The sequence below is a fragment of the Phymastichus coffea genome, unplaced genomic scaffold (assembly GCF_024137745.1).
Source record: "Phymastichus coffea isolate CEN01 unplaced genomic scaffold, Cenicafe_Pcof_1.1 PCOF00043, whole genome shotgun sequence".
Lineage (NCBI taxonomy): Eukaryota > Metazoa > Arthropoda > Insecta > Hymenoptera > Eulophidae > Phymastichus > Phymastichus coffea.
In genome coordinates this window covers 1,934,682-1,948,131 of record NW_026706854.1, presented here as the reverse complement: position 1 = coordinate 1,948,131, position 13,450 = coordinate 1,934,682, and the positions used below count along the sequence as shown (strand labels likewise).

General features: G+C 37.9%; 2 protein-coding genes across 4 annotated transcripts; both read left to right on the top strand.

Annotated features, from left to right (window-relative positions):
- Positions 1 to 182: 182 nt before the first annotated feature.
- Positions 183 to 8,288, top strand: LOC131664339 (uncharacterized). 3 transcript variants are annotated; one of them, XM_058935347.1, is made up of 8 exons: positions 183 to 269; positions 358 to 826; positions 936 to 1,039; positions 1,123 to 1,840; positions 1,907 to 2,064; positions 2,149 to 2,478; positions 2,555 to 3,381; positions 3,520 to 8,288. In XM_058935347.1, the coding sequence occupies exons 2-8, from the start codon at positions 763 to 765 to the stop codon at positions 4,997 to 4,999; spliced, it is 3,681 nt and encodes a 1,226-aa protein (XP_058791330.1). In that variant the 5' UTR covers positions 183 to 269; positions 358 to 762; the 3' UTR covers positions 5,000 to 8,288. The 3 variants fall into 3 exon arrangements, with proteins under 3 accessions (XP_058791330.1, XP_058791329.1, XP_058791328.1); XM_058935346.1 differs by having other exon boundaries at positions 1,123 to 2,064; positions 3,523 to 8,288; XM_058935345.1 differs by having other exon boundaries at positions 1,123 to 2,064.
- Positions 8,289 to 8,753: 465 nt separating this feature from the next.
- Positions 8,754 to 12,868, top strand: LOC131664340 (two pore calcium channel protein 1-like). The gene is made up of 13 exons (XM_058935349.1): positions 8,754 to 8,769; positions 9,005 to 9,142; positions 9,374 to 9,621; positions 9,730 to 9,894; positions 9,957 to 10,082; positions 10,462 to 10,769; positions 10,832 to 11,112; positions 11,183 to 11,401; positions 11,471 to 11,593; positions 11,670 to 12,009; positions 12,070 to 12,371; positions 12,458 to 12,567; positions 12,628 to 12,868. Coding segments are annotated over exons 1-13 (2,586 nt in total). The 5' UTR covers positions 8,754 to 8,768; the 3' UTR covers positions 12,853 to 12,868.
- The last annotated feature ends 582 nt before the right edge of the window (positions 12,869 to 13,450 follow it).

The window sequence follows — 13,450 nt, the reverse complement described above, 5'->3', positions numbered from 1 at the left end:
ATTATACAAGTTATCATTATTGAAGTCTAACGAATAAATGAGCATCTTTTATATCCGATGTATCTCCTATTCCATTACATATGCCAGCAATCCTAACAAAGTAGATCTACGGATCGGAGCGCCAGTCGAATGACAGCGGTAGCGGCGCCATTCAGAAAAATCAAAATGGCGATCTTGATTACTCCTGCTACGGGTGCCTGTGTGATCAGTGCAAGCGCAATCGAATCAGCAGTAGTTGGTACAAGGGTTTTAACTACAGCTCTATACAGGTACAAGGATCCGTAAACCGTGAATTGTTGGGAACAGCATTCACGCAGTCATCGAGAATAAAATGTTAACAGCAGTTTGCAATTATAGAGCGATTTAGAGACGGCAGTAAGCCTTGAGCTTCAAGTCATCAGCAGCATCAACCGCCTGGCCTAATCGCGAATAGGGAGAAGGATGAGAAACAAATGAGAGATTAAGTCTGGCTAGAACGAGTCAGCGAAAACAGTACGAATCGTATGATGTGTAACTAAAAGCACACAACGCTCACCGGTAAAGTGTACTTGACGTGAGCATACGCAGCTATCCACGCGGAAGACGTCCGCGATAGTAGGCGATCATTGCAGAAGAACGCCGAGAGCGGGGCCTCTGCTGGCCCTGCTCCCTGCTTCCTGCCGCTTGTCATCTTCTGGTTCAGTTTTTGTTACTCCAGTAGCAGATGCTACTGCTGTTGCTACTCTTCTGTAATCCAAGGACCTTTTCGGCTCTCGGATCGACATGTCCGAGGTTTGTGATGCTGCTCTACCTGATCCCTCGCAAATCGTCACTCATACCACCGTAGGTAGGTGATGAAAGACGTTTCAACCAACTGTCGTTCTCCATCATAACGCGAAATACTTATAACGTTCGTCCGTGATGCACTCATTGCTCCGTTGCCTTCATTTTCACAGGCAGCAAATGCTTCCAAGAACAAGTTCTCCAATGTGATGATAATCAGCAGTCGGTTGGAGATGCAGTGACAGCTAATGCAGCAGAATCCTCTTACTCTGCTTATGTAAGTGAATTTGCTATAATATTATGAGTAAGAATTTCCTATGTCTTTAGCAAACAAGTCACATCAACTCTGATCAATTTTAGCCTGCTCCAGTATTAACCTTGAATGATGAGTCTTGTACTGCAGCAGCAACAAGTATCATGTCCATTGTCTCAGAAGAGAATGGGAATGCATTAAGCAGGAGCCCACAGCTGGCTGAGAGCCTTCAAACTGCTAGTCGTCAAGTTGGGTTGGGCAGTCCCAAGAGTCCAGATTATCCACCACGAGTTTCAGTTGCTCACAACAGCCCAGCTTGTACTATCACTGCTATTAATAATTCTACAAACTGTTTTCCATCGATGACATCGATTGGCAGCAGCAGCAGCAGCAGCAGCGGTGACCTGACAGCATCCAATGTTGTTCACCAGCAGCAACAACAACAGCTTATTGTGGACCATAAATATGATCAGTGCAGTGTTTTGAATGATAACAAACAGCAGTTAAACTGTGCAACAGAGTTGAAAGAGGCTTGTGAGGGACTGTCGTGCAGTTTTGAAATTAAAAAAGAGCCTAGCGATGATAAATCAGGCGTGGTGTTGCTAAGCTCCAAAGAAACGTCTAAGACAACGACGACAGCGCACTCGCACAGCAAGTCATCATCTTCATGGTCAAGAGAAAGGCGTAAAGATGAGCGTTCGGGAAGGCATCATTGCACGAGGTGCTACAAGCGAAGTAAAATAAAAAAAGTCAACGTGGGTGTACAATGCCACAGAGATCGGAAAAGCAGTTCCAGTATTTATGAAAGGCCAAGCGGCGGTTCGAGTACGAAGCTTCATTCACAGTTTAAAAGCAATAAAGTGTCGTACAAATCTAAATCTAATGATGCAGGTGACGCAATGACAAATTTGCATGGGTTAAAATACAAGGATTTTATTCACATCGAGATCTATCCTAACGGCGGAGCGTCGATTGTTCGCATGTATCAAGAGGAGATACAATCATTACCAGAGGACCAGCTAGAAGAGTTAGCTAGGGAATTTTTCAAGGTACGTACGTGTAGGTTTGGTGCGAACAGCAGCACCCGTTAAAATAAAACACATTAAAATAATCGATTACCTTATTGATTATAGGTGGTATTTGGCGAAGACGAGCAGGGTAAAGCCCAGCACGTAATGGGAATTGTGCATAATGCCGCAGCGTACATGCCCGATCTTCTGGATCATATGGCCGAGCTGTACCCGACGCTAACAGTAAAAAATGGTGTGCTGGGGCACAAGAGCGACATCGAAACTACGACGATGCTGCAGTACAAGGAGCACGTATGCAAAAGCTACAGCAACGGCACTTTCCGCTACGGGCCGTTGCACCAGATAAGTCTAGTGGGCACGGTGCACGAGGAGGTCGGCGGCTATTTCCCGGATATACTACAGATGCTCGAGAGGAACATCTTTTTGAGATTGGTAATTAGTGTGCATGGCAGTGATATGGTATAAACTATATGGTACATTTGTGTTGATATTTATTGACTCAATACAGACAATGCCTTGGGGACCGTTGTCGGCCATTCGCATGGAGAGCGCCCAAGAGTCGAATGACGGCCCTATATTATGGATCCGACCGGGAGAGCAGCTGGTACCGACCGCTGATATAAACAAGAGCCCGGCGAAACGCCGGCGCACAGGCATTAACGAGCTGCGCAATCTTCAGTACCTACCGCGGTTGAGCGAGGCCCGCGAGTACCTGTTCGAGGATCGCACACGGGCCCACGCCGATCACGTGGGACACGGTCTCGAGCGCATGACCACCGCAGCCGTGGGTGTGCTCAAGGCTGTGCACGGAGGCAGTAGTGGCACCTCCGCCTCACAGCAGCAGCAGCAGCTGCCGCATCTTAACCGCATCACCAAGGACGTGGTGGCCTTTCACGCTGCCGACTTTAACGAACTCGTGGAAAAATTGCAACTCGATTTGCATGAACCGCCCATATCCCAATGTGTTCAATGGCTTGAAGATGCGAAACTCAACCAGCTGAGGCGCCAATCGATTCGGTACGCCCGTGTCAGCCTCTACGACAACGACATTTACTTCTTGCCGAGAAACATCATCCACCAGTTCAGGACCGTATCAGCAGTCTCGTCAATTGCTTGGCACGTCCGTCTACAGCAGTACTATGAGTCAGCCAGATCGACGTCATTGACGACGGCGATGGCAACTACGGCGGCAGTGGTACCTGAGCAGCAACAAGAGAGAAAGGCTAAGGAGCGCGCTGCCGAGTACCAGGGTAATTTGAAAAAGTCTGAGCAGCAGCTAAAGCAGCATAAGCTGACTGCATCCACTAGCAGCAGCAAAGATAAGTCCAAGAGCAGGTACTAATTGCATACCAATCTATCCAGTCTCTCTCTCTCTCTCTCTCTCTCTCTCTCTCTCTCTCTCTCTCTCTCTCTCTCTCTCTCTCTCTCTCTCTCCCTCTCTTATAAAATACGTCATCACTCGACTTATTGCAGCAGCAGCAGTAGCAGGGATAAGGACCATCGCATCGATGGCAAATCAGGCAGCCACCACCATGCCAAGAAAAAATCTTTGGCTTTAGGACGTAACAGTGGCAGCAGTAGTAGCAGTAGTAGCAGCAGCAATAGCAACAGCAACAGCAACAGCAACAGCAGTAGGGAACCAAGGCTCAAAAACAGCCCTAAGCTTGACTGTCAAGTAGCACCGCCACCACCGCCAGCTCCAGCTCCACCGCTGTCGCTTAAAATCGATGCAGAGCTATTGTCTGCACGACAGGCCGCTGGCAAGTCTTACGCCAGTCAGGTAGTCGATCGAGCCCTTGAGATCGCTATTTATCACTCAAAGGCAGACCTGCAGCAAGCATGCCAGTCATTGAGGGATGCCGTCTCGGCAGCTTCCAAGCAGATGCTCGACCGGATCCGCAAGGAAAGTCTCGAACTAGCAGAACGGCTCTTCGCTGAAGACAAGCCCAGCGTTGAAAAATCTTACAGGCTACTCGAGGCCGAGACGCTCCAGGCGTTCACTACCAAACTCGAATGCGCTACAGAGAACGCCGTTAAAGCTCTTGTGGAGATGGCCGAGGATGAGTCTGATGATTCTCCCTGCGTCCCCGCCATCGCCGCTAAAAAAACCAGTGATCGAGCCAAGCCGTGCCAAGTTGACCAACAACAATCTGCTGACCTCGGCCAAGCCAATAGTGCCTCATCCTCCGATTTATTGTCCGCAACAGCAGCAGCAGAAGGAAATGACAAAAAGCTACTGCAAAATGAAAGCGGTGCCAAACATAGTGGCAGTGAGCATACCAGCAGTAAAAGGGACAGTCGCAAAAACAAGGAACATAGGAGTAGCAACAGCAGTAGCAGGACAGCTACAGAGCGCAAGGATCGCGAGCGAACGCGAGACCGTGAGCGTCATGTTTCTCACCATGGAAAAGAGCGGGAACGCAATCGAGAAAGAAATAAGGACCGAGGGAGCAGCCGAGAGCACAATCGGTCAAGAGATAAAGAGCAGCACAGCAAAGAAAAAAAGAGACATCATACTAGCGGCAGCCACAGCAGCAGTAGTGGAAGTAGCAGTAGTCATTACAGGCGCAAATCCTGTGCGCAAGAGTCATCTGCGAAGAATCTACATCACCGTTCCTCTCATTTATCTTCGACTTCTTCTTCCCTTCCGAATGACGCCGTCGTCATCGCCACCTCTTCTGAAGCGTCTTCCGCCACTGCAACCCACATCTCCACTCTCGATTTGACACCATTAAGCGCTCATAAAACCATCGAACAAACTGATGATCATCTCTCACCGAGTTCCAGCGACGGTACACGTAAGCGCAAACCGAACGACGACTCGATAGATATCAAGAACCCTGAACCTTCGCCGTCTTGCTGTAAGCAGTTATGTTTCGATGACACAGATGCTACAGATAACAATAAACCCGATCAATTCCAACAAAATTGCGATCTAAATACTTTTACATGAGACAAAACTAACATCCGATGAATAATAAATAGTACAATATTTTGACTCCGCTTTGCAGCAGCAGTGTTTGTGCAAATTTTGTCAGATCGAAAGGAAATTTATGTAATTGACGTTATCGCCGGGAGCGGGACGTTTTAATCGAACGAATTCAAATGTTTAGGAAGAACATTTTTCTCATTTAGCCAAGACAGTGATGGCCGTAATGATTACTTAATAAATATGGAATCTAGTAAACTTTACGTAGCAGAGGTTACGTAAATTTTGTCTTGACTGTATGGAATTCTCAGGTGTCTTCTCTATGGTTTTGCAGGCTTTAGTTTTTTTTACTCAAATTAACATCTCATAACTTTATGCAATTTTGATAATTTGAAATAATCTAGCTCTAGTATTTAAGTGCACATTCAGTACTTGTTTCACTCTCTTAAATAACAATCTTTAGATAGTCTTTATCGAAAAATGAATTGTTCAATTCCCGTTAAAATTAAAAGTTTTATTCATAAAAACTACGTCATCAAAATTGTACAAAATAATCTATTCGTTATTAATAATTGTGCTTTCTTACGATTGGCTAATTTTTTAGTACGTAAGTAGATGCAGTTTTTTCATGTTTTCTTTTTGATTATACCTGTAGTCTTATCTATTGTTCATTTTTAGCAAGTAAGACTCGAGGTTAAGTCACCCTTTAAAGTTATTTTCATATTATTTATTGTTACGCATGCACAAATTATCAAATAGAAGAGACCTTATATTTATTTAGTACTGGCCCAGCTTCTTCTTTAAGAGACTGTACATCAAAGTGGTATTAATAATTACCTAATATAAGAATTTCTTGCATTACATTAAAACATTTGTTTGATATCTATAATAGTTGAAAGAGAATTTTATTAATTTTTCAAACCTCATACATAGACTAGGAAGTAATTTCTATCCATATGACGTCGCCCGACTTATAAAAAAATATTTTTTGTATATACTAAAAAATAAAACAGTCACTGTATCATTTCGTCAATAAATAGCGCTCGAATAATTTTAAAGTTATGAGTGCTTTCAACAAATGAATACATCTTTTTGAAATTCTCGAATATCTCAGTCGTGTCTAAATAATATTGGTAATAAATTTCAAGTTTCTTCGTATTTAATGTTGAGTTCATGTATTAGAATTTTGACAAACTACATTAAATCTTAAATGAACCAACCGATCAATAATTTTTTTCCGTAAAATTATCCAGTGCCTGTATTTTGAGAAAAATATTTTAAAATATTCCAGTGTAAACTATACAGATTGTTGCAAACTCGAATCAAATAATAATTAATATTGTCACGCCAAAATCTCCCCATTTACCATCACCATGCATATATATACAGCTTTGTTAAGAGTAAGAAAATTTAAATAAGAAGAATACATTTTAATCACAGTAAACAATAGGTTTTTTTCATTAAAAATGGTCAATTTCTATGCAGTCTAAACAATCATTTGAGTGATATCATTTGATGTGAGTACTTTCTAAAACCTTTAATTATAACTTCAGTAAATCGATTATTTCAATTTCAAATAGTTGCTTGTAATATTCCTGCATTAGATGATCTTTGCAAATTTCAAGAATTTATCAATAAAATTACAAACAATGACCAAAGTGCAAGTACAGAGCCGCATACATGTGGTGAACAAGAGTGATCTTTTTTTTGGAATGTTTGTATCACGAGTATATTCATTGTCAGTAGTTTATTGGTGCAAAAGTAAATTTTACTAATCTCTCCTTTTTCGAAATGCACTGAAGCAAAGCTTTTTGAACAAATGGAAAAGCCAGCGTACTTGCACATTTCATCAAAACATATTATTAAGTTATTCTGAATCCCTTATTAAATTTTAGACCACAATAAATAATTCAAATGTCAATATCAACATTTTTGTAACTGTATATGGTCAATGGTTGCGAATACAAAAATAAAATTGCCTGACATTATGCCTATATACAAATATATGAGGAAGTTTCGTATATTTGCTTACAATCGTCATCAAATCGTTGCCGATAACAATGTTTGCAACGAAAATCAAAGTTTTCATATTTCAAAAGTAATAAAGCATCAATATGTTTGTATTAAATTTACCAAGTGAATATTGCACCGGAAGAAGCAAAAATACATTATTGCAATAGTTAGTATTAACTACATTCTTTGGTTAAAATTGAGAGTATAAATTGCATTCATACACACATGCGTGTATACGTGCACGTTTATTTGTATATGATATACTTCTTTCATTAATTTGTTCTTGCTTTGATGGCTTAAATACACTGTGACTATATTCTTTGACAACAGGCATAACATTAAAAATTGTTACTACTATAAAACTTCGAGAGAATGACGAAGCCATTATATATGAGATATATAGTTACCGATACTTGGTAGATTTTGTTATTCTTTTTCATTTTTGAACTGTTTCTAAATATCTATGCCAGTTCGACCTTATTTCTTAAAGTCATTTCAAAGAGAGGCTGACTCAGCTATTTATACAAGAAGTTTAAAAATAAATAAGAATAGTAAAATCTGCAAGGTAAGTTCTGGTAATGTGCTTTATCATCCTCTTAAAGAGCATATCGATACAGACATAGACAAGTGAATGAAAATTTTCATTTTCACCCTTAATTAACTAATCTCTCTTTACCTCTAAATTTACATGTAGCTCAATACAACTAAACAAAAGCAAAAAATGTTCTGAAAAATTGAAAATAGCCTATGAGCCTATATGTATGGACTAATTTACGCAAAACGACAAAACAATTAGAGCTTGTAAAAGGAATTATATAAAAATCACACTATAAAAAACAACGCACTTTGTAAAATGTCTTTGCTTTTTATCCTTGCAGCTGCGTGATAAGTCGTTGAGTCTCAAGTTATTCATTTGTACATTTATATCAATATGATTTAGGGCCTAATAACGTAGTTTTACAATTCTTTGCAGATTTTATGTCAAAATAAAATATATATATAAATAGTAATTATATAAAGTATTATAATAAACCAACTATGATGTACAGTTGTGTAAATAATTCATTCATCAAGATATCGACGACGTATGAGTAGGAAAATATATAGAAAAGTACATTTTTGCGGGTTTGTTCTTTAGTTTAATGACGAGCATATGTTTGTATTGTAGGCACTTGCAAAATATAATAAAATATTTTCATTTGTCTTATTGTCGTTATTCTTAATCGTTTGGATAAATAAAAAAATATCGATACCTGAACTAATTGTGTACAGCGATCAGCTACGACCTTTCAGAACATTATCTAAATAATCCATCTATAATAATAATCAAATACTTTTTTATATTAATTCAAATTGATTATTTATTTAGATATAAATATGTGTATAATAGTGTGGTAATAAATAATATGCATTTCCGTATAGGCTAATGAAGTAAAGTGAAATAATTAAATTATAATATCTTTAATTTGAAAAGAAATAAATGTAGATAAAGGTTAATTATTTTCGATTTAATTATGATTCTTTATAAACAATCATTAAAATATTGTTAAAATGGTTTTTCAAATAATTCAAAAATGTGCGCTCTCAACCCTTCCCTTTTTTATAAGTATGGCGGAGGCATGCGCCTTCCGACCACTCCCACAACACACAACTAAATGGCAGCTTACATCATGCGAATAAGCGTACGAGTGTCTGTTAATCGCCTGTGAACGATGGTAAAATGTGAAAAAATTGAAGTGCTTATTACAGTTATTCTTCATTCTCACAAAGTTGATAAACAAGTGCGTTTTAGTCGCTTCTGTTGCTCTGCTATAACAGATTTCATCGCAGACATTAAAACATCATAAGGCTTCACAATTACACGTTCTCATGCGCGAATTGTGCATTTTTCATTAATTTAAAGCTTCAAGTATTCATTCGTCAATAACATGACAACGTATCACTCAACACGTGAAATGATTCGTGGCTTATTTACTTTTTGAATCGACTATTATCTACTGCGTCGATCGGATGCAGTGCAGCGAGCGGAGCTTTTATCAATGTGCAGTCTAGTGGAGAACGTACGGAAAACTGAAGACAAACATTACCGAAAATTTAAAAATGATATCCAAACTGGACACAAAAATTATTACATGCAAGCTAATTATATTCCTAGTTAGTACTCTTCACTTATCGATCAGTGCATTTTAGTGCGTACTTTTTATTTTCATTTATCTCTGATTAATTGTTTTATCTCCTTAATTGCGAAATTGTCATTGTGATTTGATTTGATGTATTTCACATATAAAATTTTCTATTGCGAAGTAGTTTATTAAAAATTAATTCTTAATAAATATTGTGGAAACATATTGTAGATAGATTCGACTTGCTTTTAACGTTTTTTAGAATATGGATCAATGTTACCTTGCCCTCGCTGGGACTGCAGGAGCAGCTGCAGATCAGCAGCAGAACTGCAGACAACAAAATTAAACAAAGATTCTTGCGATAACATTGATTACAATATTCCACTAAATATGGATTCTCACGTTACATCAGAGAATGTAGATTCACATCACGGGAATGTTCTTATTACCGACGACAATTCTAATTTATATTGGGAGATGAACTATCACGAAGCTGCTATTTTTCTTGAGGTAAAACGTAATATTTTTATTTCAAAATACAGTAATTGAACCAATCATCATTTATTATTATATCGAAAAATATGGATCTTTCGGAATATTTTTGGAACGCGGCCGCAGGAAGGAAGAAATAATGAAAAATTTGAATCTCACCCCAGACATGCTGAAGATTTACCAGCATATTTATTAGTTCACAATAGTTGGTACTATGGACTTGACCTTTTAACATCATTAATTTTGTTAGGACTAGCATTTGTAGAGGAACCAGCTGTGCCTCTTTTTAAAGTAAGACGATCATCATTTCTGATTGTCGCATAACAAAATTTATATTATTTAATTTTTATTAGCTTCCTATTTGGACTCATAGTTCCATAGAATTACTTGCTCTTACAACAATCGGCATTGAGTTAACTTTGAAACTGAGGTGGATAGGATGGGGAACCATGCTCAAACACAAAAGAACTATGATAAAGGTAAAAAGAATTGCATATAATGTAGTGCAGAAATATACGTGGCTAGATAAGTGAATATTTATTTTTTATTGCAAATGTTTGTATTTTTTATTGAAAAATAGCGGACTAATCTCTAAGAGATTTATATCGTTATTATCATCATCTTTAAAACCGAATTTCTACCACAAAAAAAAGTCCGTACAAAACAAATTTCAGAGTTTTTTTTGTAGTATTACGAAAGCATCCAGTGAAACATTATAATTGCCAATGGTTATCTGTCAATCAATATGTACTTTGTTTAGTCGGCATATAATAAATTTGTAATATAATTTATTATATACCAACTAATATAATTTAAGAATGCAGTATTAATGTTTTGCAAATTTTGTTTTTTTAACAGTGTATAGCATTATTGATTATGTTCGCTGAGGCTCTGGTGGTTTTAGCGCGTCAGTCGACACATTTTAGAGTAACGCGCGCCCTTCGACCAATCTTTTTAGTAGACACAAAATATTGCGGAGGAGTAAGAAGATTCATTAGACAAATTTTACAAACACTTCCGCCGATATTAGATATGTTGGGCCTCCTATTATTTTTTATTTCGACTTACACGGTCTTGGGATATTATCTATTTTCTGAAATGAACGTAAATTTTGCAACTTTGCAAGATAGTTTCGTCAGTCTTTTTGTATTGCTAACAACAGCAAAGTATGGATTTTATTAAAAAATAGCGTAGGTAAAAGTCAAATGGTAATGTGATGTAATTATAGCTTTCCAGATGTTATGATGCCATCATTTTCACAAAACAAGTGGTACGCAATTTACTTTGTATCCTATGTTTGTACAATGCTATACGTCATAATGAATCTCATGCTCGCCGTCGTCAACGAAACCTTCACATCAGCAGAGCGAGAAAAATTTAAAAAGTTGTTTCTACATAAGCGAAAAGCGTCTCAACATGCCTTTAAACTGTTAGTGTCAAAACAGAACCCAGATTCCATGCGCTTCAAACAATTTGAAGGCTTAATGCGCTACTATGCTCCCCACAAACGTAAACCAATAATGTTATCCTCTCTCTGCTTTACAGCAACATGTGAGTCTTACTTATTATTTTTTTCCAGCTATCAAGGATATAGTGTTGATGTTTCAATATTTAAACGTGTCGAATAGCGGCACTCTGTCATGGAACGAATTTTCAAATGTTTACGACGCCACCGCATTGACTTGGGAACCCCAATATTCTAGCATTCCATGGTACCATTCGACATGGTCGCCTCTTCAAATGCTTTGTCAAGGAGCTCATGTAGTTATTTCTTGGCGATACTTTGAAAGCTTTGTTTGTTAGTATAAAAAATATTTCCTGTGCTTTTGTTTATTATCCTGACTAATTACGCATTTTATATTATTAGATTCTATTATTGTTGGGAATGGCATTGCCATGATTAGTCGTCTCATTCAATCGGCAGAATTTAGTAGAGAAAAATCTGCTCATTTCTTCGCCGCTTCTTGGGACACATTGTTATTCACCGGATGTAAGCGATGAGTCCAACTGTTATGATGATTTTTTCAACAGTATTATGATTATTATTATTCTTTTTCTTCGCCTAGTGTTTGCTATGGAAGCTTTAATCAAAGTGCTGGGTCTAGGAATACGACGTTATTTGAGTTCCGGATGGAATCTATTTGACCTTGGTACCTCGGCCTTGATGCTGATAGCGTTAGTTGGACTCACGCTCTTTCCCAAAGCAGTTTTCTTTGTCGTATTTCGACCCTTTCGAATGCTTCGGTTGTTCAAAGTGAAGAAACGATACCGTGACGTGTTTGGTACGTTAGTCTTACTCTCTCCGCAAATGTGTTCCACGGCGATCGTCATGCTAGTACTCTATTATTTTTTCGCCATCATTGGAATGGAGCTATTTGCCGGATATGATATGAAAAATTGTTGTCGGTAAGGGACTAACTATAGTTACTTTAGACGAATCGTGTAATCGATTTTCACACCTTTCAGTAATACAACAGTTGAAGATTTCTATAAATATTCTGCGAACGAAAGCACAAGTTTAGGATACTATTACTTAAACACCTTTGACAATTTAATGGCCAGTGGCATGACTCTGTTTGAACTTACTGTTGTCAACAATTGGTTTATACTTATGAATGCCTACTCTGTCACCGTGGGCATGTATACAAGAATCTACTTTATGATTTTTTATTTAATAACAATGATAGTTTTGACAATCGTAGTGTCTAGTTTTCTTGAAGCTTTTCGCTTTAGGATTCAGTATAAAAAATCAACCACTAAACGAGACGGTGAGGAAGTGGCAAAGACATGTCGCTGAACTGTTTATTGTAAATACAAATTTTCATTCATATTTATACATTTGTATTTTTGACAGAGGAGAAAATGCTGCATGAGCAAGTCGAATTGAATTATTACGAATTAAAGTCGATTGTTCAAGATGAACGTTTGATGACAGAACAACTTAGCGAGTTTCTACCGCCTGGCGTGAGTATTTTATCAATGAATTTATTGATTTTATAAAGTAATATCTTTTTATTTTCCCAGTCTTTACGAATATTTATTGGTTCACGACCTCGTACACGAGATATTTTGCAACGGAAAATGTATACGCAAGAGATTGAAGAATGGCTGTCGGAAGCTGAAGCACAAGATAGACATAACAATATGAGTAGTGAGCGTGGCATCGACGAGCGTATACCGGAAGCCGAAAGTACCGTAACAAACGGAATGAATTTAATACAAAGAAGAGCGAGCGCTGTTTTTAATTAATAACTACAATATTTATCAAAATGGAACGACTGTTATTAAAAAATGTTACAACTGTCAATTTCGCTCTGTTGAGTCGATCATACTTTTGTCATGCGCGAGTGGAAAGTGGCCCATGCTCTACGGTTTTTCGTATGAAAAACTGCTAATTCCGTATAGTGTATAATGTCGTGAAAACTCTGCACGTTTGGCTATGCACTCCACTGGCTCTGCGACTACAGTGACGATAACTGCATTTTGCTGTTTATCGTCTGCGTAGTCAAAAATATATTCTGCGTATTACAAAAATACGATGAAATGTAATCTTAGAAACGGAAATAGATTTTAAAATAATGCATATTTTGTACTGACAGTCGCTGTTATATTATGAACTTACAAACGATCTAATATAATAATTATTCTCATTGTCGATTTCATTAAATTTATTTTTATTCTATTAATAATAAAAGTAAATAATTTTGATAAAAGATCTCTAGCACACGCAAGAAATTCGATTTCTCAAGGTTATATTTCGTTATTTTTTTATAAAATATGAATATTTATTTAACGGCGGGAGCCACAATCTTCCTTCCACCCCAACATACATTCACGTACTAATAAA

What these genes read in the sequence shown, in the direction of transcription:
- LOC131664340 (XM_058935349.1), top strand. An exon ending in AAGCTGCTATTTTTCTTGAG is followed by an intron (nt 9,622 to 9,729) that starts GTAAAACGTAAT and finishes ACGCGGCCGCAG; the next exon opens with GAAGGAAGAAATAATGAAAA. An exon ending in GATATGAAAAATTGTTGTCG is followed by an intron (nt 12,010 to 12,069) that starts GTAAGGGACTAA and finishes CACACCTTTCAG; the next exon opens with TAATACAACAGTTGAAGATT.
- LOC131664339 (XM_058935345.1), top strand. Translation starts at nt 763, where the DNA reads ATGTCCGAGGTTTGTGATGCTGCTCTACCTGATCCCTCGCAAATCGTC. An exon ending in TAGCTAGGGAATTTTTCAAG is followed by an intron (nt 2,065 to 2,148) that starts GTACGTACGTGT and finishes TATTGATTATAG; the next exon opens with GTGGTATTTGGCGAAGACGA. An exon ending in AAAGATAAGTCCAAGAGCAG is followed by an intron (nt 3,382 to 3,519) that starts GTACTAATTGCA and finishes GACTTATTGCAG; the next exon opens with CAGCAGCAGTAGCAGGGATA.